Source organism: Coloeus monedula, assembly GCF_965178545.1.
Source record: "Coloeus monedula genome assembly, chromosome: 4".
Taxonomy (NCBI): domain Eukaryota; kingdom Metazoa; phylum Chordata; class Aves; order Passeriformes; family Corvidae; genus Coloeus; species Coloeus monedula.
This window is the reverse complement of record NC_138784.1, coordinates 73,741,920-73,767,756: the sequence shown is the minus strand read 5'-3', so window position 1 is coordinate 73,767,756 and position 25,837 is coordinate 73,741,920. Positions and strand designations below refer to the sequence as shown.

General features: G+C 47.1%; 1 protein-coding gene across 1 annotated transcript in view; it reads left to right on the top strand.

The window, feature by feature from the left end:
• The window catches only part of PLXNA4 (plexin A4), a gene marked incomplete at both ends in the record, with an annotated part of 391,941 nt that extends 370,878 nt beyond the window's left edge, over nucleotides 1–21,063 (top strand). Inside the window, 6 exons of the mRNA XM_082280537.1 lie at nucleotides 1,802–1,901; nucleotides 3,641–3,831; nucleotides 6,308–6,477; nucleotides 9,393–9,605; nucleotides 20,114–20,264; nucleotides 20,968–21,063. Of these exons, the coding sequence (XP_082136663.1) occupies nucleotides 1,802–1,901; nucleotides 3,641–3,831; nucleotides 6,308–6,477; nucleotides 9,393–9,605; nucleotides 20,114–20,264; nucleotides 20,968–21,063 (921 nt within the window). The remainder of the gene's footprint in view (nucleotides 1–1,801; nucleotides 1,902–3,640; nucleotides 3,832–6,307; nucleotides 6,478–9,392; nucleotides 9,606–20,113; nucleotides 20,265–20,967) is intronic.
• Nucleotides 21,064–25,837: the final 4,774 nt, after the last annotated feature.

Here is a 25,837-nt window from a genome sequence, read left to right as displayed (position 1 = left end):
GGAAAACAGCATGGCTGGAGACCATGGTGCAGTGGAGTTGTCATTGCAAGGAACCCTTGCTTTCAGGGTTTCAGGGGACCTGCTCTGCTTCCCTTCATCTCTGCATGACCTGGAAATCCATAAGAGAAGGTTAAAAATGTCTGAAAATATCTTACACAAGCAGTAGATTTAAAGAAAAAAAATGGAGTTTTGGTCAAAAGCTTGTCCCTTGGAAAAAAAAATAAAACAACAAAAAAAAGACCTCATTAAGTTTAATCCGACGCTGACGATGTTGTCATTTTCTCCATCACACCTCAGCAATCTCTGTTTCATAACAAGATTATTTTCTCTTGTCACTTAAGGGCTGAGCTGAGGAGGCAGCAAGCAATAATTTGAAAAGGAAACAAAACTTTTTACTTCAGATTGACTGAAGCATTGCTGGCTGATTTTGATGATTATTTTTTCCACACAGAGCAAGGACGTTTCCTGCTTTATTTCACCAACAAACCAGGCATAATTTTCTTCCCTCTCTGTGCTTTTTCCATGTTTTTTTTTGCTTCAGGCAACGAGCTCCCAGCTGTATGATGAGCTGGGCCAGGTCCTCAGGAAACATCATTTTCCTGGCTGTCCTGAAGGCTGACATGGAGCATGCTGGGACAGACACCAAGATTCCCTTTGCCTCAGTTTCCCCATCTGTGGTGTGTGGCTAAAACTACAAAGAGCCAATAATTGCCTTCCATGATAGCCAAGGGGCTATTTAATTAGCCTTTGCAGTGCTTTGAAGATGAAAAACACCATGCAAGTGCTAATTATTATTATTATTATTATTATACAGACAAGAGTTAGATGTCGTTAGCAGCGGGTTTTTTTTACTCATCTCCTTTTTATGATGTCTTATTTATCACAGATGTTCCTGATATGGCTCTTTTGAGCCACTGGCTTGTTAACATTTCTGATACGGGACCCACATGATTTGCCTTGCTGCAGAAATGGGAGGTCTGGCTTCTTTAAAAAAGCCCTGTGGTCCCTCAAAACACTGTCCCATGACATTCTGGACATCAGCCACTCCAAACCTGCTGCTTTTCCACATCTGAGACCCTCTGACACCACAAAGAGAAAGAAGTTGTGGCAGTCCCTTCAGTCCAGCAGTGCATTTGTCAGATGGAAGGGTGAGAGGCTGACAGGATCAAAGTGGAAAATGTCAACAGGAATTTTTGAACCAGGCACCCAGATATCCCTTGCACTCCAGGAGGAAGGAATGGAACATTTCACATTGGTTTTATTATCCTAATGGTCTAGCCAAGCCTATTTGAAGAAGCTCAGATGATCTTATTATTCTCATGCTCCTGCTCTGCCTAAGAGCTTCCCTGGGATGAACCTATTGTCAAATTTACTGAGGTTAATGCAAAAACCATCTCTGAAAGTGTTTAAAAGGCCTCTGGATGTGGCCCTTGGGGACATGGTTTAGTGGTGAACACAGTGGTGCTGAGTTAATGGTTGAACTCGATGATCTTAAAGGCCTTTTCCAACCTAAACCACTCTGTGACTCACACTGTCGTCACTGGGCTTTGAATCAGGGCCTGAATGGACCAGAATCTGTTTGTCACCAGTTGTCTCTTTGTCCAAGCGCAGGATTCTGGCTGTGTAACAGCAGACTTTGTCCCTTTTTTATTAGGGACTAGACCAACTCACTGAAGAAAGAAATTGAGGGCAAACTGTGCCCTGCCTACAGTGACACTGATTTGCAGCTCCTGCTGCCCTGGACATGGTCCTCATCCACTTTTCAGGGGTTTATTGACCAAGTTCCTTTTTTTTTCTGCAGGTTCCAGATGGATCTGTGGTGGCTTTGGTCTCCAAGCAAGTCACTGCCTACAATGCAGTCAACAACTCCACGGTGTCCCGGACGTCAGCCAGCAAGTATGGTAAGGGTTTGTGTACTGGGATGGACTGTGAGAGCACTGGGAAGAGATCCCAAGTGTCAGAGTGGTCACAAGACTCTGAGCACCAGCAGGGAAATTGATGGGCAGATGATTAGTTGATGAAATGAGGAAGGGGGAGAGGATTTATCTATCTAAAAACTCTGGCATTTTGTTCAAGCTGTTGATCCAAGTGGTTGGATTGCTCTTGGGAAGATCTCGTCCCTCATTAACAAAAGGAGGAGTCTGTAAAATTAACTGCCTCCCTCTCAGGTCACTAAATGTCACTCTTGGAGTTCGACATCTTTATCAGCAGATCTCGAGGCAGTGAATTGCTGTTCCCACCGTCCCCATGAGACAGCTGAGAGTGGCACAGCTGAGAAAGGGACACCAGGTGGAAACTTCTCTGCAGAGCCAAACAGGGACCTCCTGAGTGTCACCCACCCCCTCCCACAGCTTCCTCCCCTGCAGTAGAGTTGCATCCAGGCCGTGTCTCACTAAGGTGATGCGGGACAGCAAAACAAAACATCCCTAATGTACAACCAGAGTGCTGCAACCCCCCCGTCCAACCTGAATGCTGCTGTCATATCACTTTATTAATATTTTTAGTTTATGAAAGCATCTCCAATCCTTCTTACTCCCTTTATCTTAAGGGAAAGTGCAGTTACTCAATGTCCAGAGGTGCCCCCTTCCACTTTCTCCAAGGACATAAATGATCCATGAGGCATTATTAATATTCATCCTCTTTGCCATGTTGTTGCAATTACTGAAAGACACAGTGACCTTTAGGAAGGAAGACTTGAGGGGGGTTAATTTCTGTTGGATTTCTTTAATTCTTTTGCCATTTGATTTTTCAGGAGGAGGGAATGGGGAAGGAGGCAGGGGGAGGAGAAGATGTGGTGGGTCAAAAAGTGATTGTTAATTGCAATTAAGAAAACAGCATCCAGAGAGAAAAAGGATATTCCATCTGATAATTAATATGTAGAGATTGGTAATGCATTAATGAGGCTGATTCAGATCTTGCTACAGAAAGGTGCAACACTTCTGATAATTATGGTTGGAAAAGGCAACATTGCTGGAAGGTCAGGGAGAGGGGAATGCCTTGTGCTATCACTCAGAGGCAAAGAGAGGCAAAATTTGGAGGCTAAGAGTATTCTCGGAGAGGAAATTTGTGGGGGTCCACCTGGGGTTCTGGCTTTTTTCTGTCAAAACAAGATTTTGGAGCAGGGAGTGAGGAGGATGGCTGGGCAGGAGTTGTTTGTTTGCTTTGATGCCAAGGGAGGGAGGGGAGGCAGCTCCTTCTAAATCTGGGGATGAGGAGCTAAATAAGAGATCTCATATAGAGACATCAATATTTTTATGTCAAGCAGCATGTCAAGGGCATGGATATAAAATATGGGGAAAACCAGTCACATAAGGAACTGGTTACCATAAGGAGCTGGGGCTATCCCCTGAACCAGTCCTGGGAAGTGTCTGACGCTGACAGTACCATTTGCCAGGGAATATGATAAGAGATAAAGCCTGGGGACAACTAGAAATCGGTGTTTGAACCTCATTTAATTTAATAGTGTAGACACTGACATCACACCTGTCTTGGTGCCATCGTTTGCCTTTGCTGAGCCAATCACTCGCAAAAAACGCTTTGAGAAATGCATTTGGTGGCACGCCACCAGCATGTTTCCTGAAAATCCCAGCCCCAAGAGCTACTGAGACACATGGAGACCCCTGGATCTCTGTCTCTGCAGAAAACATGATCCGCTACACGGGCAGCCCCGACAGCCTCCGCTCGCGCACCCCCATGATCACCCCCGACCTGGAGAGCGGCGTCAAGATGTGGCACCTGGTCAAGAACCATGAGCATGGGGACCAAAAAGAGGGTGACCGAGGCAGCAAGATGGTTTCTGAGATCTACCTGACAAGGTTACTGGCCACCAAGGTACGTGGTGGGGGCGGGGGACAGGGGAAGAATGGTTTGGTTTGAGGCTGTGGTGGAATTTCTTGCTGGCAAGGAATGAGAGGCCACTCCAAGGGTGCCAAAGGTGGGTAAAGAGAGATGAGCAGAAGGAAAATGGAGCAAGAGGAAAGCTCCACACATGTAGGGAAGGAGCTTGAGCTTTGACAGCAGAGTCAAAAAAGGGACACTGGAAAAGCAACAAGGAGTAACAATCCAGGGCCATGAGATTGGTGGCAAAAGCAGGGTGGGAGGTCCTGGAGTTGTCGATTATACTGGTTTGTAATTTGTACCAAAGCTGAGCAAGTGAAGAGCCAGGGCAAGTGCTCAGAGCAGGTTCCAAGGACGTGTCAGGCCTCACAGTGTGAAATGGGCTCCCATACCACAAAATCCTGAGTTTTGTGGTACAAATCCTCCTCTGCCTTTCCCCTGGGCCAATGAAGACTCTTGTGCTGATGACTTGGAGGGGGTTACATTGACCTTACAGTGAGGTATGAAAACTCAGGGTCTCCAGAGAGAAAATACAGATTAAATCAAGTGGGGACAGAGAATGGACATCCTGACCTGAGTCTCCAGACACATCTGGAGTTTTGACCACTACCATTTTTTGTCAGGGTGTGAATAGGCAGAAAAAAATTCCATGTGTTCATGCAAATGCTGTCAGATTTTGCCCATCAGACACATTTCCATCACTCGTTTAAGTCCTACTTTCCAGACCTACCTGCATATTTTTTCCTCAACTCATTTTGCCTCTGATGTCTGGCTCTCCCTGCAGCCTCACCCAGGCTGTCTGAGCTGCAGAGGGATTTGGAGGTAAAGTGGCTTTGTCTTTAGCCCCTGGTCCATGCCCCATTCCCTGGAATCAGGAGGCTTTTATGGATCACACTACATGAAAAGGAAATGCTGCTCCCTGGGGCTCAGGCCCCAGCTGGTGTAGACCAGCAAGCATTAGACTGGTGCTGATTTATGTTGTCTGGGGATACAGCCCCTACCCCACCACTGAACTGCTTTTGCTTTCTGTTCTGGGTCACAAGCTCAACACTTGGGTTGGGTTTTTTGTTGGTTTGTTGTTGGTTTTTTTTTGGTTTGGTTTGGGTTGGTTTTGTTTTCTTTGTTTTGTTTTTTATGGAGATGGCAGAAAAGCAGCTGCAAAACCTGTACAGTTAAGAAAAAGCAGGAAGGTTGGGGTTTTATTGTTTCCTCTCTTGGGCCAAACAATTTTCTTTTCTCATTGTGACCATTATAGGGAGGGAGAGAGAGAGAGCAGTCACTGGTAATACAATCCCCAGGAATACTTTGCTAAACTGACTATGATTTTTATTCTGGTAAATCCCTGACCTCTGATACCTAAGAGCCTCTTGTCTAAAAGCCTCAGAGGTTTTCTTGGCATTTGTGAGGGTGAGCATGTAGAGAATTAATTCCCTCCAGGAACTGAACCTGGGGGCAGCTCTTCTGTGTCAGACCAAGAGGATTTCCCCTCCGGAGCCCTTTCTGAGTCAGACGTGTGCTGCAGGGTTTTGCTCACCCTGCAGGAGTTAACAAAAGCAAAAGGTGCCTCTGTTTGTTTCCCGAAGAATAAATCAAGTGGTGAATCAGCCAGAGACACCAGCTTTCTAATTGTTTGTTAGCTCTAGGTAAACCTGAGCCACTCTGGTGGAACCTGAGGCTTTGTTTCTAGAAAGGAGACATTTCTTCCCTAGGTCTTCTGAGAAAGGGCAGAGTTTTATCTTTCAGGAAAGGAAATTTTTCATTTCAGGGAATGTTTGTTGGAGATTCAATTGACTTTTGGTTATTTTAGCAGCTGCACGGTTTGTTCACACCAGAGCCTGTGAAGCTCTGGTGACAGAAAAAAACGTGCCCTGCCTGGTTCCATCCCAAACCCAGCCTAGAATTCCTCAGCTGTCCCCTTCTCCCAGCCTCAGATATTCCAGCTCCTCTCCTTCCTGCTAAAAGTCAACTGTCCTCGCAAGGGTGACTCTCCAAGCCCTGGATCTGGGATTGTCCTGCCAGTGGGGAGTAAAAACCCTGGTCACACGTTAACCAGCTGCCTCTCTCTAGGTTCTCTTGTCCTATTTGTGTCCACAACACCTTCTGCTGTGCTCTACAGCAGAACTTTTCTTCCTGCTGACTTCTCTTCCCAGCTTAAAAGATGGCCCTGGGTGAAAGCCAGCATAGAAAACAGCTGGGTTTTGTCTCATGGATGCACCAAAGCATTGAGGATGGGATGCAGAGAGAGGAATCTGTGTGGAAATGAGGTGTAAAGGTTCTTGTGATGATACACACCTGTATTGAAATTCCCAGGCCATGTCACACTTAAACAATCTTAGAAGGCCCCCACTTTTCAATCACACCTGGCTCTGATGCACAGACATGCCCTGTTTTCAGTGGGCTACCAAAATTCAACGTCCTCTCCCCACTCGTTACCTCATGCTCTTCTTTCCTTCCTTCCTTCTCCCGCCAGGGCACCCTCCAGAAATTCGTGGATGACCTGTTTGAGACCATCTTCAGCACTGCTCACCGTGGCAGTGCCCTCCCCCTAGCCATCAAGTACATGTTTGATTTCCTGGATGAGCAGGCAGACAAGCACAACATCCACGACCCCCACGTGCGGCACACCTGGAAGAGCAACTGGTGAGTGAGTGAGACAGCCCAGTACAGTCCAGCACCAGATACTAGGCTGGAAGGAGAGCAGAGGGACGTGGGGGAGCTGAGGACCCTTGTATGGGATTTGAAGCACCAGGCTCAGTCTTCCCAAGCCAATGGGGAAGCCAGAAAATCCCAAAGTCTAAAGTATTTTGCCAGGGATGGAGCACTTTTGCTAAACAGGTCCCAGTTTGCCCTGTATTACATAGAAATGGATAGATTTTTGAGGGATTTGATGAGGAAAAACGAAGTTTTTAATTGCTGCAGTGCCCAGGATCACATCGGAATATCTAGGGAGGCATGGGAGAGGATTCGACACCACTGCCTTCATCTACACTGGGTGTTTGAATTCCCAGCTCCATTTGTTTGCCCACACAGAGGTATCTCATGCCAGCTGAGAATCTTAAGGTATCCAAGATATCCTCAGAGGATGTGGAGCACCCACAGGAGACTTGTACCCTCCTGGGTGGCAGCTGGAGGCCAGGAGAGCATCTCCAATGGTATGAAGTATTTAAAGGGTCTGGAGCTGGATGTGAGTCTCCTTTGGAGTGAGTGACTAAGAGTGACATCAGTGGCAAAGTGTGACATCAGTGACAGAGCGTGACATCAGCCCCCTGCTCCAGCTGCCAGCTCCTCCTCATACCTGCAACAGGACAGCTGGAAAAGCCAGGATCAGTGGAGACAAACCTCCTCTCTGCCGAGTCTCCCCGCTGGAAAGAGCTCCCTGGGGAATGGCTCCCTCCCCTTCTCCTGTGCAAACACAGGGACTATAAATGAACAGCAGAGGAGAGCCATGGGGCTCCCAGCTCATGCATTTTTTCCTTTTCCCAGCCATGCTGATGGAAGATCGTCACAGCGCCGGTGACATAAAAAAAGAAACCCCATGCACCAAAGAGGCTTTCAACTAATGAAACATTAGCATATTATTAACATTATCTGCGGCACTAATCTAAGGCTGATTGCAGCCACTCAGCCTAAATGAGCAGGAGGTTTATCTAAGGGGGGAGGGAGGAAGGCAGAGTGTGTGTGTTTGTGGGAAAAGGGGCAGTGTGAAGAAATCTGTTCAATCAGATCAAATTAACTCAAAGTCACATCACAGGGCTTCATTATTCCCAGCCAGGGACGTCGTCCCCCGTCCCCTCCCTACACCCAGACACACCCAGGAACACAAACACACACTCTGCTCCTCCTCACCGTGGCTGTGTCTGTCATCCATACACCTGCACAAGAACTTCTGCAAGGTTCACTCATCCACCTCATCCCCCAAGTGATGATTGTCCATTCCCAGACTAAAATCCTGCAACTCCATCATGTCTCATTGCCATTTTTTACTTATTCTTCCCTGAAGCCCTGGCACAGGTTGTTCAGAGAAGCTGTGGCTGCCCCATCCTTGGACTGTTCAAGTCCAGTGTGGATGAGGCTTGGAGCAACCTGGAATAGTGGCAGGCGTCCCTACGCCAAGGGTGTTGGAACTGGATGATCCTTAAGGTCTCTTCCCACCCAAACCACTCTATAATTCTGTGTTTTCCAACATCTCCCATTTCTCCTGAACTTGGCTGACAGGATTCCCTGTGTGGGGCTTTCCTTACATTTGTTCTGTGATTTTGGCTCAGGAGAACACACAGAGGTTTAGGAAAACACGGTGTCAACCCTCTGTCAGCAAGGTTGTTACCCAAAGTCTATCAGACTTGGAGATGAATTTTTTAGAGTGTTGTGAACACAATGAGTAAATGGGAGGAACTGGGGAATATCAGGAGAATTTGCTAAACTGGAAGGTGCAGAGAGTGAAGATAGACTTGACAATCTGCCTGAGAGAGAGACAGGAGCTGGGCTCTGTGCTCAGTGACTCATCCCAGCTCCTGGGCCATGATCACTGCGATGCATTTGCCCTGACAAAAAGGCTTGAGGCAAAGGCTGCAGGTATCTCATACAAGGTACCTCAGGGCATCTCATATAAATGAGATGCTCTTTGGAGAAAAAGGGGGAAAAGGGCTTTGGATTGCAACTGGGATAGCATTTCCTTGGTTAGGGCAGATATATTTTCATATCAAAGGCTGTGATACTTGTTTCCCAGTTCCCTTTTTTTTTTTTCCTTGAGGCAACAGGGCTTTCACTGTCATGTAGCAACTGCTTCCTGCCTGGGGTACTGGGATCATGTGCAGGCTTGGGCTGGAGCAGTGGAGAGTGACAGGACAAGGCGTCCCAGCACACACAGGGTGTGCCATGAGCATTCCCAATTTCCATCTGGGAGCTTTGCCCACCTCTCTTCCCATGGGTTTGCTGTGAGGGCTAAAAGCCAAGTCCCTCAATGAGAAATGTATAGAATCACAGAGAGGTTTGGGTTGGAAGGGACCTAAAGATCATCCAGTGCCACCCCTTGCCATGGGCAGGGACACCTTCCACTAGCCCAGATTGCTCCAAGCCCTGTCCAACCTGGCCTTGGACATTTCCAGGGATCCAGGGGCAGCCACAGCTTCTCTGGGCAGCCTGTTCCAGTGCCTTATAACCCCTACCATAATAATTTTTGTGGATTTAGTGCCTCTCCTCATCTGATGGAGCAACCAACAGGGTCAACTTTGCACTGAACTTAACACAGAGAGATTCAGAGTCTTTGTCATCACCTAAATTATACTCCCATCAATTTATGGGCACCTTCAACAAGATTGTATTGACTTTGAGACTGACCAAATCTACCTTGTGAGGACAACAGGGACAAAAGGTGACCTCACTGCCGTCCCTAGACTTTGTAGGGGAGGAACTCATTACGTAGCAAAGTTTATCCCAGAATCTTCATATCCACACCGCTATCTTTGATTCCCACCCACCGTTTGCTGCTGCCATGTCACACAGCAAAGCCTGTGAGCTGTGCACTGACTGTGTCCCCTCTCCCACCCCTCCTGCAGCCTCCCCTTGCGGTTCTGGGTTAACATGATCAAGAACCCACAGTTTGTCTTCGACATCCACAAAAACAGCATCACAGACGCCTGCCTGTCCGTGGTGGCTCAGACCTTCATGGACTCCTGTTCCACCTCAGAGCACCGGCTGGGCAAAGACTCCCCCTCCAACAAGCTCCTCTACGCCAAGGACATCCCTAGCTACAAGAACTGGGTGGAAAGGTGAGTTTTAACCCTGGAATGACATAAAGTGACACAACGAGGCCCTGCTTTGTGGGTGGAGGTAGGAGGCAGCATCACTGTTGCTTTTGGAAACTGCCCCTGGGGCTTTTTTGTCTTTGGCTTTTTCTAAGTGGAAATCTCCCTGTTAGCCTTTTGCTCCCTCGTGCCTTGTGGCAGAGATGGAAATTTAATTAATGGTGGGAGCTGAAGGTGTTTGCCAGCATTGTTTCCCTTGAGGAGAAACTGTTGAGAAGTGGCAGAGGGAGGAAGGAAGGCAGGTGATGTGTGTGAGCCCTGGGAAGCACACAGGCTTCTTAGTCTTTCCACATGGCCAGAAGTGGTCTGCTGCTTTCAGCATTGTTGTGACAGTCCCCACACTGTCTGGATCCCAAGGGATTTATAATTATCCCCCAGTAACTTCCATTGGAGGCTCTTCTGTGCTTTGAATGAGATGCCAGATGATTGACAGGCTGCTGACTGAAGCTCTGCAGGTATTTTCTGTCAGGTCAGAGGTCTTTCCAAGCATTTTCTCCACACCTGCAAGACCTGTGGCTGTGCTTCAATCTGCTGTGGCAAGGGTCAGTGCCTGGCAAAGCTGCTCCACAGGGAATACAACCAAAACAACTACTCCTGCAGCATGTTGGAAACCCTTTCTGAAGGGTTTCCCCTAGGACAAGAAAACTGCACATCCTGCTCTTCATCCAGCAGGAGCTGTGCTTTGCTTTCCAATATTCTGCACTTGCCTGGCATTATTGACAGGTTTGGGAGCTGCACAGATGGGGAATGGTTGCTGCTCTGTAAATACAAAGGCGGGTTTATCCTACAGATCATTCCTGTGCACTGCATCCAGCTTTCAGCAGTGATTTCTCTGGATGACTTCCCAGGCATGGCCTAAAATTGATACTGTGTCATGCAGGTTGTACAAGGCCTCTGCTGCTGCAGACACCTCACACTGTGCTACAAATCCCTGTATTGCCTTTGCTGGGGATGGTTTCCTCTCATTTCGTGAAAGGAGTGTGGCTGATCAAACAGCTCCATCCCCTACTCGGCACGAGGCAGCATTTTTTCCAACAATCCTCCCATTGGTCTGTGATTTGTCTGGACAATTATTTTTAGATGTGGTTAAACACTTCAGCAAATGTCGTTTCTAGGCAACCTGCAAGGCTCTTACGAGCTACCTTGCTTAATTATGACCTACTTTTGGTACCGTGTCCAAGTTTCTTAGTATGGATTGAGGCTGATTGCTGGATTGACCTGGATAGTGGGAAGGAAGTGTTGGATGTTCCATTTAGAAATCAAGTTTGTATCAACAGTGACCCAAAGGTGTCATTCTCCAGTGATGCTTTAGCAACACTCTGTGTGGGTGTGTGGGTGGTTTCTGTGGACAAATAACTTGTTTTCCATCTGGTTCCAATCAATCTGGTTGATTTTATCCTGGGAGATGCTACATTTGAGTGACAAACTGAGGTGTTTAAGTGGAGAATGGGATATTTCCTTAAATAAACAGAACACCTTTTTTTTTCCCCCCTCTGGATAAACAAAAGGCTGCAGTTTCCATTTTATTTTTTCTTTCCATTTTATTTTTTCCAGTATTGATTTTTTCCAGTATTGATTTTACAACTTTTTGGAGGTAAATCCTGGTGTCCAGTGATCTTCAGCAATAGGTGCTGCATTTCCTTGGAAATTTTCCCAAACAACTGAGTTTGCAAACGAGGTACATAACACCTCCTGCTGCTTGTAAACAGCCCTGGATTCCTGTCCCCAGCATGTGCTGGGTTGTTATCTGCACTGATGTCTGACAACTCGAACTGAAGCCCAAGGGGAGGCTGCAGGTTTTGGAATATGGTTAGAGCTTCTTCCCTGCTTTTATTTTTGTGTGTCAGTTCCACTTACTCAAGGCAGTGGCACCTGGATGCAGTGGGAGATGAAAGAAAAAACCTATCAGGGATGAATAAAATATAATTTGAGTTCCACCCCGAGCTAATGAATTCCTTTTCTCCGTTCTGCGATTGTGCTTTGAGGGAGTTATTCCAAATCCAAAGGCTTCCAGTGCTGGTTTGAGCTATTTCTGTAGTCAGCATCAGCTGGAGATGGCATCCTTCAAGACCACTAGACTTCTTCAAAGAGTGAATCACGAGATGAAAAGTCAGGGAGTTTAAGAAGTGGTTGAGTAAATCAGAAGAAAGTGAAATCAAACGAACTTCTTTGACGAGGAGGAAACTCTAAGAGGGTAATTAGACTGTGGTAGATTGTACCCAACTTGAGGCACTCTGGATTAAAACATGCCTGGATTTAGAGGTCTGGAAACGGAGCTGAGCTGGGTTACTCCAAGCCATCCCCTTGAAACCTCTGGTTTCTTGGTGTGAAGCCTTTAGGACTCACAAAACTCAGAGCAGGGAATGACCTTGGCATGAGAAGGAGGCAGGGATGAAAGGACTTCCCTCCAATCCTTCAGCTTTCCACCTGGGAATGTGCATTGGGAAGGGAATAGTTACAGCTTCTGGCCTGACCAGTGGTCTACCTCCACAGGGTGGTCAACTGGAAATCTGGTTCCAAAAGATTTCAACAGCAAGACTGTCAGGAATCCTCACCAGTTTTATTTGTTTGGCTCACGTTTCAGAGTAGGATTTTCTCATGTTTTCAGTTATTTGTTTGTGATGAGTCAAGCGCTGCCTTCAGAATGAGGACACCTGACAATGACTAATTAAAAAATTTTAAAATTTACCAGTTTTTGCAATTTCATGTCAACTTAATGGAAAACTATATAAGAAATGGAGATCTTCCATGACATTTTGAGAGGTTGGTTGTTTTAGTGTCCATTTCTATAATTAATCAAGATAATGGATTTGCTGACAAGAGCAACAAAAAATTATTGTGCATCAGTGAGATCTAGTTGAAGATGTTCCCTGCTCATTGCAGGGGGGTTGGACTAGATGACCTTTAAGTGTCCCTTCCAACCCAAACTATTCTGTGATTTTATGATAGTCCTTTTATGACATTATTGGAAGCAGAGGTGGACTCTGCCTGCTGAAACAATCCAGCTGAGAATTTCTGGCTTTTGGGGAAAAGCAGGTTCACTGTTCAAATGATACACCCAGAGCTGGAAACACGTGGTTAAAAAGTGTCCCCGTGCAGCCACATCTTGGATTTCTTGCTGCAGAACACGAGGCCTGATGAGACAGGACAATTAACCCAGGAAATTGGGACAGGCTATTTGGCTTTTGTTGAAGCCACGAAGAATCGAGCTGCAGTTCTAAAACAAAGTGGAGGCTTTTCAATTATCATTATATTAGTCTATTGAGAAAAAAAAAAGAAGAGAAAAAGAATGGGAATGGTAAAGCAGAATCTCATCTGACTTCAGTTAGTAAAACTCCATAGGCTTTGCTGAATTTACATTAGAGCAGCTTCAGATCTGCATCTTTTCAAGTTTACTTCAAATGTCCCCTTTGAGCCTGGAAATCTGGAGAACTTGGGAGCATTTGATGCAATCCCCAAGCAATACAAAGGGGAGCCTGTTCTAATTGGGACTGTCTCATTAGCATTCAACACCACACTGAAAGATGACAAAGGGCTGTGGCTGACCTTTCATTTCTCTCCATGCTGCCAAGCTTATGATAACACTTGTTTGAACTTCATTAACACCATTTAATTGCCTGCATCACAATCAATATGATGTTTCCCCACCGAAGCCTGGCAAAGAGACAGGGATGTGGGAGAATGAAAAGGGGCAGAGCACAAAAAGCAGAAGCCAAAGAGTTTTCCATTTCACACTGGTGCCCAAAACACCTGCAGGGCTGCAAGGAGAGGATCTGGTGCTCTTTTTCTTCCTCATCCCTGCAGGGACTTGCTCTCCTTTTGGCTGCTTATTGTGCATTGAAAATAGCCCCTCTAAGAAAAACTTAAAGCCAATGGAGACATCAGAAGTGTTCTTAACTTAAGAGTCATGCAATGGAGACCATTCAGAATAGGCTTGCCAGGTTCAGGATCAAAAGAAGCTTAAAGTGATCTGATATGTGGGATTTGGAGTTAGAATATCTGCGTTTTATTGTGCTAACCTGGGTGCAAACAGTGCCTGACCTAGCTGGTGCTACCCGACTCCTGGGGCCATGATCTCATCTACTTTTTTTTCCCATGCGTGGGCAGAAAGTTACAGGATGAGGGGCAACAATTTTAAACTGAAAGGGAGAGATTTAGGTAAGATGCTGGGAAGACATTCTTTACTCAGAGGGTAGGAAGGCCCTGGCACAAGGTGCCCAGAGAAGCTGTGGCTGCCTCATTGTTGGCGATTGAATCAGGAACTCAGTCCGGCAGGGAATCTGAGCCGTTTATTCAAAGCAGTGAATTGCTTTTATAAACCTTTCCAAGGCACAGCATTTCCTTACATGGCATGACCTATCCCGTGCTGCCACATCAGCAACACACTTTCCAGATGTCCTTCTGTGGGGTGGTCACTCGCTGTTCACTCATCCATCAGCCCCCAGCAGGCTCCTCTCCACAGGGCTCTGCCCTGTGACACCTCCTTCCCCCAGGGTCCAGTGGAGACGAGCCTCTGTGTGCCCCCATGTGCTCCTTTGTGCTGCCATGTGCCTCTGCAGGGAGGTTTTACAGCTCACAACCCAATTCTACCTTATAATTCCCCATACCTCATCCCTGGAAGTGTCCAAGGCCAGGTTGGATGGGGCTTGGAGCAACCTGGGATAGTGGAAGGTGTCCCTGCCCATGGCAATGGGTGGCACTGGATGAGATTTGAGGTCCCTTCCAACCCAAACCATTCTGATTTGATGATTCGTGAAGCAACTATGATTTGCATCCCATTAGCCTCTAGATGTCAAGGTCTAGATCTTGTTTGGAAGTGCTTTGAGAGTGTTTGGAGTACACAAAACACGCAGACTTGTACCCATTTGGGATTTCACCTACCCAGTGTGTCCCCTTGGGGTTTCAGGCTCTCAAGTCACCAGGAAATCTCTACCTGTGCAGTGCTTGTGATGTCTGTTGGTCACTTTGCAGCTAACTTTAGAAAGAAGGACAAACGGAGCCAGCTTATTACAATAAAAAGCTGCAGGTACCCTAACATTGTGAGTTATTGAGGTTTTAAGGAGAAACTCCGAGGGCTTTAAAAAAGAGCATCACATGACAGGTGCAAATCCTGGCTCTACTTTATAAAATGAGTTTTCTGTGCCCCCTCTCCCTCTGCTGGAAAGAAGGCTCAAGAAGTAGCATACCAAGGGTCAAGGCAGGGAGTGTTGTCAGTGGAGATAATAAAAAACAGCGCTGGAAGGGGCCTCAGGAGGTCAACCCAACCATCTCCTGCCTCGGGGCAGGATCAGCTCTGTCTAAAGCCCTCCTAACAGATGCTTGTCTACCCCTTTCTTAAAGGCCTCCAACAACAGAGCCTCTGCTGTCCTCAGGCAATCCGTTCCCGTGCTTCCCTGTCCTTCCCATCAGAGTATTTTCCCTGCTGGGCAGCCAAAATCTGCCTGGCTGTAATTAAAGCTCAGGCATCCCCAGGGCAGGGGGTACAGCTCATTCCTTGCATCTCTGGGGCAGCTTTTGGTGTATCTGAAGACTGCTCGCTTGTCTTTCTTCACTTTTCATCTCCAAAAAGATCCCAATGTTTTCTCATCACGGGAACAAGCTGTTCTTACACAGTGCAGCTTTCAGCAGGCAAGATGAAAATGTGTCCATATGAGGAGGGTGCAGCCCCACACATCCTCTGCACTGAGGTGAGGCTGGGTGACCTCCTCTCCCAGAGAAACCTGTGCACCAATTCACTCTTCAGCCATCGAGTCTGTGCTGTCCATCAACCCTCCACTGTTTATTCTAAGAGGAGAAGCAGCAGGAAAAGCCACGCACAGGCAAAATAAAAACATTGCCATTTCTAGGGCTTGCACACACAAAAAAGTGTTCCCTCAAACAGTTTGGGTTAGAAGGACCTTAAAGCTCATCTCATTTCACCCCCTGCCATGGGCAGGGACAGCTTCCACTATCCCAGGTTGCTCCCAAGCCCCGTCCAGCCTGGTCTTGGACAATTCCAGGGATGGGGCATCCCCGATTTCCCTGGGCAATCTATTCCAGTGCCTCACCAGCAGCTCAGATGCTTCCCAGGAAACTCAAACTGCCATTCTGTGTCAGTGCAGGAACTGACAGCATGTCCTTGCAGTGCTTCACTGCATCCCACAAAAGAGCTGGTTGTTCCCAAGCTTTCCATCAGCCCTTCCCAGCTGGAACTGTCCCCCATACCCCTTTCACACACCTCTCCCTCCTCCAGTGGTCTGGATGCAGCCGGCTATTTCATAACCCTAATTATGTTATTGCTGTAATTGTGTCTGCCGTCTGCAGCACATGGATTCGTTACGAGCTTTTCATATGCTTAAATGATTATTAATGAGTGCAGTCCCATCCCAGCGACAAACAACAGCCATGACAAAAAGATCTTTTGGAAGGCAATTAGCTCCATGCTAAGCTGCCTAAACCATGGGCTGTGCTGGGAAATTTCAGACTAGGGAGGAAGCACTGGCAACGTGGCTTTTCTCTTCTCTTTTGATGAGTTAATGAGTTACTGAGCAGCAGCAGGCACAGTCATTCTTATGAAACAGCTCCACTAAGGAGCCTTTCCCCATCGGTAGGGAGGGAAACAATATTTATCCCTGGATAAACAGAGGACAAAATGTATTCCCAGGTCACTGATGTATTCGCAGGTCACTGCTGTGTCGCTTTCCTTGGGAAAGCAAAACGAAACAAAATGAAACAAAACAGAACAAAAAATACAAAACAAAGGCAACCCAGGGAAAGACGAGGTTGGAAAGAACAAGAATAATTATTTTTTCAGTAGGAGAGTACTAACTATATCCTGGTACATCCCAAATCCTTCTCCATCCATCAGTGGCAATGGATGGCCCCTGGGCTCTCTCTCCAGTTCAAGGCAGGCTGGGCTGAGTTGCTGTGCTCATGATACTTGTGAGGACAGATCCCACGGCCTAGTTATCCTCACATGCTCCATCTGAGCTGCAGTGCTGGAATGATGGGTTTACCCCAATTCCTCATAATTTTAATTGCTTATGAAGTCTAATGAACAAATTTCCTGTCACTTCAGAGGATGAAGAGCCTTGAGGTAAGAATGGAGGCTGCTCCTGTAAATATGGGGAAACTCAGACACATAAGGCTGGATCTTTTGATATTCATCTAAGACCTTCTGGAAACAGCTGGGGGAGGATCCACTGGAGATGAGCAAAACTGGAGTACAGAAGTAGCAGCAAATCTGCTCAAGACTCTCACTCTTGACCCTTTGGAGGCAGGTTAAGCTAAATTTGCTGCTTTGCTTTGCTACCTTTCTGTCTCATTCAGACGGAATCTGGCTCAGTCTTGTGTTCCCAACCTCCTGCTGACTGTGGAAGTGTGAGTCAAAGACCTGTCCCTGTCTCAGGTGAGACCTGGTGGCCCTCCACAGGTGACAGAGCATCTCACTGCCCCTGACACTGCCTCCCAGCCCAGCTCTGGTGTGGGAGCTGTCAGCTGCAGGGGTGATGGAAGCAGCACAGGCAGCCTTGCAAATTCCAGCAGCGGAAATGTAAGGGCCTCTGGGGTTTGGTGACAGCTTCTCAGTGGTTTTTGCATTAGGGGTATGCAAATGGCAGAGAGGCTCTAAGTACCTCTGAGGATCTGGGCTGGAATCGAAGGTAAATAAAGACTCAGCAGGGATGTTGTCATCTCCCTGCTAGGATGCTTTAATACACACATTCATCATTTCTTTAGAGAGCACAGTGATGGCTTCATTAGGAACTCTTCTGCATAAATAAGTCGCTGGGCCATGGCAGAATTTGGATGGAAGGATATTATGTCTTCTTGCTCATCTAGATTGGGGTATTGGTACACAGTTTTTCCCCCTTCTTTTGCTCTTATTTTTGCCACAAAACACACTCCCCCAATACCTTGGTTTAATGGGAAATGACTTTTAGGTGTGTGATGACAGGGAATTGAGTCTGGAGGAGACCAGGATACTTTGGTGGGTGATGGCCTGTGACCCCAGAACACTGAGATCACAGCTTGGGAGTCTGTCATGGCCAGAGCCTTGAAACTATGACTCTTGAAACTCAGATTTGTGCACCCCATCCTTGGCTCCAGGGAGCATTTCATGCTGTTTTTCCTTGTTTGGATGAGTCATGGGAGTGTTGTGCTGCTGGGGAATGATCTCTGCAGGGCTGGAAGGGGATGGGGAGCTTTCAAACCCTTGTGAGTCACAGACTCAAGAGTCTGTTGCTACCAGGTGGAAAGGAAACAGGACAAACTTGGAGAGGGAGATGATAAGTGTGTCTGTGCTCCACTTTTTGGGAGCACCCTGTCCCTACACCCACTACCCTACCACCATTTGGTGACAGCTCAACCAGAGAGGAAAAGGAGAATTTTAACTGTTCATCAGAGCCACACTGGCACCTCTGATTTCCTCCACTGACCCCGTTTATTTTTGCTGTGATGAGCCCCCTTCTCTTCTCATTTCACCCATCAGGAGGATGTCCATCCAATATTCATGAGGAGCTGCTCTCTTTTCAGGGTCCATAAATCAATGTATTTCACTGCATTGCAGCCTGTTTTCCCCACAAGTCTGTGAAATGTGCTGCTGGCACATGGATGTATTTTTTTTTTCCAGTGCCAAGGCACACCTTACATTTTGACCCTAAGATTCCTTGTTTTCTCAGCAGTGTTATGGATGCCACCAATTCCCGATGCTTTCCCCTGTGTAGCACAGATCTGGCTTTCTCCAGCGGGTGATGCCAAAACCCATTTAAGTTTTTCTGGGAATGGCAAAGGTCTAGAAATATTCATTTGTCATGCTCAACATCTTCTCCTGGGGGTAGTTCTGCAGGACTTTACCCACAGACAACTGTCCAGGTCCACTTGGGGACGGAGGGTTAGGCAGAGTGCAAAGAAAAACAAACCCACACCATTTTTCAGTGGAGCACTGGGAATGGGAGTTATTTAGACCATGGGACTAAGTTGGACTAAGATTTCTGACTGCTCCTAAGCCCAGAAGACAAAATGCCAGGACTCCAGGGAGAGTGATGTTTTTATGCCTGCTGGATGTTGCAGTAAAATTAATAAGGTTTGCACGAGTTTTTATGGCGAAACAGAGTTTAGCTCTGGAAAAAAGTCAGGCAAGAAGGACCTCTGCCTCCTATGCCTCCCTCTGCCAGGGATTACATCAACATCCCTCCACCAAAATCACGTTATCAACAGAGACTGACCCTTTGTGGTAAATCAGGGTGGGACTGAAGGGCACAAAACCAGACTGAGCTCAACTGGAGCCTCCTGGTGTGGAAAGGTTTTCCCTGTGCTTTTGCACTGCTCTGTCTCCCACAGGAGACTCCAGCAGCCGCTCTGTCACGGGGAGTATTTTCCCACTCCTCCACCTCAAGGATCCTCATCACATAGCTCTTCAGTGTCCAATTTCTCTGCAGTGGCAAGCAGCCTCCATCTCAGCAGGTGTCTCCACGCTGTTTACAGGACACCTGTCAGCTCTTTTGGCTCCCCGTCCCCTCTGCCTCCTAATTATAAAATTGTGGATTGCTGCAGCTACGGGCTTTTTTTTTCCTTCTTCTTCTTCTTCTTCTTCTTCTTTTTTTTTTTTTCCTTGTGCACAAAATGTCAAATTGCAGAAATTAAAAATGTAAATGATGGCGTCTAATTAACCAGTTGACAGCAGAGCACAGCTGCGAATGACAGTGACTGATTACCTTCTGCAAACCTTGTCCTCCAAGACCTGCCTTACCCGGGGGACAAAGGACATCAAAAATAGCAACTTCCTTAAAGAGACACCACTCTGCAGATGAAGCCTGCTGGGCAATGGTTCTGGGGGATCCAGATCCTATGGATACACCCCCAGTCCTCCTGAGCTCCAGGAGAATGGTATTGACTCCTAGGAAAAGCAGATTTTTCCCAGTTAGACTGGAGTTGAAGGCTGTTGTCACAAATATCAGGCCAGCTTAAAATATGGGGCCAAAAGGAAATGCTGAGCAGGAGAGTTTTTGGGATAGATTGGATTGAGTGGGGAAGGTGGGTGATGTTAGCAATGGGGCAGAAGTACTGGTGCAAGAATGGTGCAAGGAAAAATACAAATATTTGGGTTTTTTCTGTGCATGGGAGTGAAATCCTAAGCTCTCAGGGGGCAGCAAGATCTCTCTGGGAATAGGGGCAGGGCTAAAAGCCCTTGAATGTCTGACAAAGTGATCCAGCTTCAATCCCGCTCCTACTACTCTCATGGCACGGGGAAACTTTACAGGACACTCTTTGGGGCTTCAGTCTCAGATTGGGGTGAACACAACACATGTGGTGCTCAGGATTAGTGCTGCAGGCATTTCCACTTTGGCCAAGTCATGCTGTAAAAGAAGAGCATGAGCAGGTATTTCACTGATGCACCAACTCTCAGGGTGGTTTTTCTCCTTTCTTGTTTGTGGATTTCACGTCTTGAGCTCCTGCTCTTCCCCTTAAGAAACACCTGTGTTTGTGCCCCTCAGGTACTACTCAGACATCGCCAAGATGCCAGCAATCAGCGACCAGGACATGAACGCCTACCTGGCTGAGCAGTCCCGCATGCACATGAACGAGTTCAACACCATGAGCGCGCTCTCTGAGATCTACTCCTACGTGGGCAAGTACAGCGAGGAGGTGAGAGCCTGGGACACTTCTGGGGGACCAGGGGACAGCCCACCCAGCCCCAGGGTGTGTCATTGATACCTGGGAGGCGATGGATTTAAGGAATGAGAAACAAGGCTTGGGGTTTGGGAAGGGAAGGTCGGGGATTTTGGGTCTCCTCAGTACTGCTCTGTCTGGATCCCTGTTATTTTTGTCGCTCACTCTTGTTCAGTCAGGCTCAGCTGGTTTGAAGCAGTTGATGGTCAGATGTTAACGCACTGCAGAGGAGCCCTACATGAGCTTTACATCCAATGTGGGCAAAAGTTGGTTAAGGCCTGTGCCCAATGTCATTCCAGATACCCTAAAACACCCAAAAATGGTCCAACACACACTTTAAGACGTCCAGCATGGTTCTGTGTATTGAAGGCCACGTAAGACCCCTTAGGGCATCTCCAGTGGCATGGCCAGGTGATGGATAAAGTTCATAAATAACTGATCTCCAAGATAAGAATCCATTTGATTGGTTGCAATCCAGAAGTCTGCATTGAGTCAGATCAAGCCCAAACTCCCTGCCTAGTTCCCTTCTGCTGACTGACCTGCCTTGAATGATCTAAGCTAAGCCTGGGACCTACCTCAGAGAAAGCTAACCCTCCTCTGCTGCTCTAAGATACTGGACTCAGTCATTTTGGGGAAAAAACCCCAAATCCCTATCACTTCTTCTTCTCTCCTTTTCCAGATTCTTGGAGCCCTTGATCAAGACGACCAGGCTGGGAAACAGAAACTTGCCTACAAACTTGAACAAGTCATAACCCTCATGAGCATAGATAGCTGAGAACTGTCCTGCCAGGGACACCCTGGGAGGGATAAACCAAGTCGTGCCTCACTCAAGATCATCATCTTTACCAAGTGCAAGTTTTGATGGGCTGTAAGCAGAGTCACCCAAACAGCGCTCCTCTCTCTCTCTCTCTCTGTCTCTCCCTCCCCCTCTCTCTTTCTCTCTTTTCCTTCTCTTTCCAAATCTATGGACAAAGCGACAGAGCCCCAGGGGTTAAAAGAAGACTGCAGAGGAACCTTAGCTCTGGGGCCACGAAGACATTCGGGTGGAGCTCTCATTTTCACAGCTTCCCTTCTGCCTTTTGCCCTAGAGAAAAACTATTGAACACACACAAAAACCCCAACAACCCTCCCCCAGCATCACATCCTCACTCTGCAGAGGTGAAATTGGGAGGTAACTTCTGTCATGCTGCTTTAACTGCCCTCCGAGGGCTGTAGCCTCTGGAGCGGACATGGAAATGAACTCAGTATTACTCAAGTGTCCCCAAGGGGAAGGGGAAGGCAGCCTGCCTGCAGGGCTCCTGGAGGGCAGAGCCAATCCAGCTCCTCTCCTGCAGAGCCATTGCAATTCTATCTCTTGATAGCAACCCACTGGGAGAGGAGCCTTGAGGCTCCCCGAAAAATGCCACAGCTCCATCCAGAGCAGGACCGCTGTGGCTCATCCTGCCTGGGCAGACAGCTGCTCTCCTGGGGCAGGGAAAGGGTCCAGAGGGGACGAGGAGATCGACGCTCCCCTGCCCATGTGTTTCATATGGTTCTTCTTATTTTTCCAAGAGCCGCGTGTCCCCCTCCGTCTTTCCTGTCGTGTCCTGTTGGTCGTAGCACTGCAGCAAAATGCTCTCTCTGCTTGGTGGCATCCTGTCAGTGGTGGTGGTGGTGGTGGTTCTGCTCCTCCTGGCAATGGACAGCACAGCATCATCCCCCTCATTCCCACCTCAGCTTGGAAAGCAGGAGCCACAGGCCTCGGTTTGTTCCAGGCAAAAAGCTCAGCCTCAAAAGAAGAACCAGAAGGATTTTTTTTTTTTTTTAAGCTGTTCTTTCCATTTTGTTTCCTCAACTGGAACACAGCTGTTGTTTTCCCATGATGGAATATCAGAGGGTTACTGAAATGCTTGCTGTGAAGCAAGGTGGTGCATGGGGCTGATGACAAAGCCTTCCATCCAAGCCACTCCTGAGAGGAAATGTCACCACACACTTTGGAAGGAAATCTTGGAGGAAATCCAAATGAAACACTGCAAAAATTCTTCTACCTAGATACCCCCAGCTGAACTGCCTGTCTTCTGGAGGTCTCTGAACTGCTGTGAGCCCATCTGCCTTTAGGTGCCAACTCCTGGCCTTTCCTCTTCTCCGTTTCTGGAACCAACAGGCCTTGCTGAAGGCACAGTTGCTGCCTGGGAAGGATTTTATCTCTCTTTGCACTTCTTATCCCTTCAGGGATCGCTGTCACCATGGGATGATTGTGGGGGATCACCCTGACCCTGTCCCATCCTCTGCTCAGCTTCTCCAAAACAACATCTCAACTGGTTTCATGGCCAACCAAAGGGGAGTAAGCTCCTGCATCTCTTCTGCCTTCAGCTGTTCCATTCACACAGCTTCCAGCCTGGATAACACCATGGTTAGAGACCCATGGTGCGTGGAGAACCTTCCTTGTACACCAGGGAGGCAAGAGCTGGGTCAGCATTCATCTCCCCAGACATGAGCAGAGCTCCCTGGCAGATGGAAGAGTGGCTGGTGAATCAGCCCACATCCACCTCACCCCATCCTGGGAGCCGCAGCCTGGATCTGCTTTGCACCTGGAGGGAGGAAGGGGTGAAGGCAGGGTGTGTAAATTGATTGTAGAGTGAGTTCATTTGGGTTTTTTCCTGTCTCTTGCTATCAAACCAGAACCTCTTGGGAGTGACAGATCCTGAGCGTGTGTGAGGGGGGATGTGGTGCAAGCAGGAGTCAGTCAGCAGGAGGGTTTCCTTCAGCCAAGCAGATACACACGTAGGCAAGTTCAAAAACACTCAAAGAACAGTGGTCCAAAACTGGACATGTCTGTGGGGAGAAAATCACCAGATTCATGTTGAAACAGCAAACTTAGGGACACGTCTTGGTTATAAACCCCCAGACATTTCTCTCTTGATTACAATTCTGATTATTTTGTGCGTGTGCGTGTGTATCTGTGTGCGCGTGTGCGTTCCTTCCTTTTTTTTGGTTCTGCTTGCTTTCTGTTGGATTGCTGAGCTGATGGACTCATCATGCACCTTATGGACATCTCAGCAGTTTTAAGAGGCCTGCGCATTGGGGATGATGTGGGTTTGGTTGGTTCTGCCATGGTTTTGTTGATCCATTTTGGTAACGTCGGCGCTTGTTCCAGATCCATTGATCATGGCTGTGAAAGTGGGAAGTCCCACCAGAGCCAGTGGTAAGAAAATGACAACAAACAACACAAACACAATATTTTTTATAAGTACGTAAATTAAAAAAAAAAAAGGGAAAAATTAAAAAAAAAAAAGGAAGAAACCAAAGGTTTTGACAAACAAAGTGCCACAAAAGATAAATATGGACCCTATTGTCATGCCTTGTACTCACAGCTGGATGGTAGGAGTCTAAGGACAAAGAGCTGGCTTGGAGGGAAGTGGTTATGAGTGATGGGCAATCCTGCCTGGACATGCGCACATGAGAGGAAGAAGAAGCTGTTTAACAAAAATACAAAAAAAGAAAACTATCAAAATGAACTGGTGTGATCCTGCACTGTTACTGAAGTCAGAGGAACACCACAGGGGAAATCTGAGACTCACCCTGTTTCTTTTCGATGTTTTCAGGGCTGTGTTTTTGGTTTGTTATGGTTGTTTTCCATGGTTGTTATTTTATTTCTTCTTGCTGGTACGGAGTTTTTCATCTGTATATTATATATATATATTTTTCGACAAAAACTTGAACACCTCAGAGACACTGAGAATGAAACACTTAGGGGAAACGGGAAGCGCCAGGAAATTGGTGTCTTAACCCTTCCCAACTTCCCATTTAGGCATTTCTGCTTTCTCTCCACCCTCTTCTTTCCCCCATGCCCAGGATTTGAAAGAAAACCTGTGTTTTGCTTCTCTTTCATCTCCTCTTTATTTTTTTGTCTTTCTGTTTCTCTTTATTTTGGTGTTTGAGCTGGTTTTGCTTTTTTGCTTGGAAAATGTGCCAGAATCGTGATGTAAATGCGTGGGCTTCCTCCCCTGTCCCCTTCAGTGCCCTTCCCATTTCCAACCACTGTCCCAGAATCCCCCAGTCTATGAGAAGTCTTGGCATCTTTCTTCCCAGCCTCACCTGTTGAGCTAACTATTTTTTAAGTGCATGTAAAATACAACTAAAAACAAAGACACAAGCAGAAGAATGAGCCCTACTACAACACGGATGCTTTCTTTTCCTTTGATTTCTTTTCCCCCACCTCCCTTTCCACACTTGACCAAAAATTCCTGGTAAATAGGTAGTGTCCCACACTGTTTTTCAAGCCACATGGAGAGAACTGGAGCCAGAGTTCCTCGAGGTCTGTGGACAGGCTCCTAATAGCCAGAATATGCCAGATGATAGGCTGATCTTTATGGGCCTTTCTCAAACACTGCAATCAAATAATTAATGCTGACACTTGCAGCATCAGAAACAGGGAAAGGGAACTCACGAGAATTCCCTGAGGTTCTACCAGGAGAGTCAAGATTATTTCTTCACTGCAGGGTTTGCTTTGGGGCTTTTCAGCTGGGTTGGAGGAACGAAGGGTGTACAGCCCCGCTGCAAACACCTTGTGTCCTCCCTCTGAGTGGGACTCAGCTGTCAGTGACAGTGATCTGAGACCTGATCCATTGTGTCATGTGGTGGTGCAGACTGTGCCTTCCAGTGAACACTAGTCCGAGGAAAGCTGTGTGTCTGGAATGAGGTGTTGGGGATCATGTGCCCTCCAACAGACAGCACGGGAGAACAATCGAGGAGAAATTCAGCCACCCAAGGTTACCTTCTTCTCCCAGCGTAGAGTCATAGAATCATTTGGGTTGGAAAAGACCTCTAAGATCACAGAGTCCAAGTGTCTCAATGTGCCCCAGTCCTTCTCTTCCCACTCTTCATCCTGTTCTGAACGTATCTGAAGGTTTTGTCCAACCCAGCCTCACTCCATTAGATAAGAGGACTATGCCAATTTTCATCCCTGTAGTTTTACCACTGCAGTTGTCTTATCTTGCTTCTTTGACACTGAAGACCATAAAAATTATTGGGCCATGAAGAAGGTTTACCAGCAGCATTTTGTTTGGCAATTGCTTAGATTGACAAGTGATTACCAAAGTTTCCAGATCTTGTGCATTAACCCACAGGAAAATATTTGCCATGAAGAGAAAAAGACCAAGCAAATGAGATAATTGTCATTATTTTTAATGATGCTGTTGAAAACTGATAGATCAAATTTGAAGAGTCCAGTGGTCAGTCTCACTGTTGAGTCCCCTCTGAATTTCTTGGAGTCTGGGAAAACCCAAGCACATAACAGCCAATATCAAGATAACCGTTTAGAACTAAGTCAAAACATCAAATGTAGATCTGTCCTTCCCCAAAGCTTTAATGAAGGGCTTTGGGAAGAGACACTGTTGTGTAGAAGACTATTTCAAAGGAAGGTTGGAAACCTGGAAGGACTTAGTCCCAGAGCTCTGCTAAGTGGGACATACATTTGTGTCTGCACAAAGGACACTCAGAATCATGGAATCACAGAATGGTTTGGGTTGGAAGGGACCTTAAGGAGGATCTCATTCCAACCTCCCTGC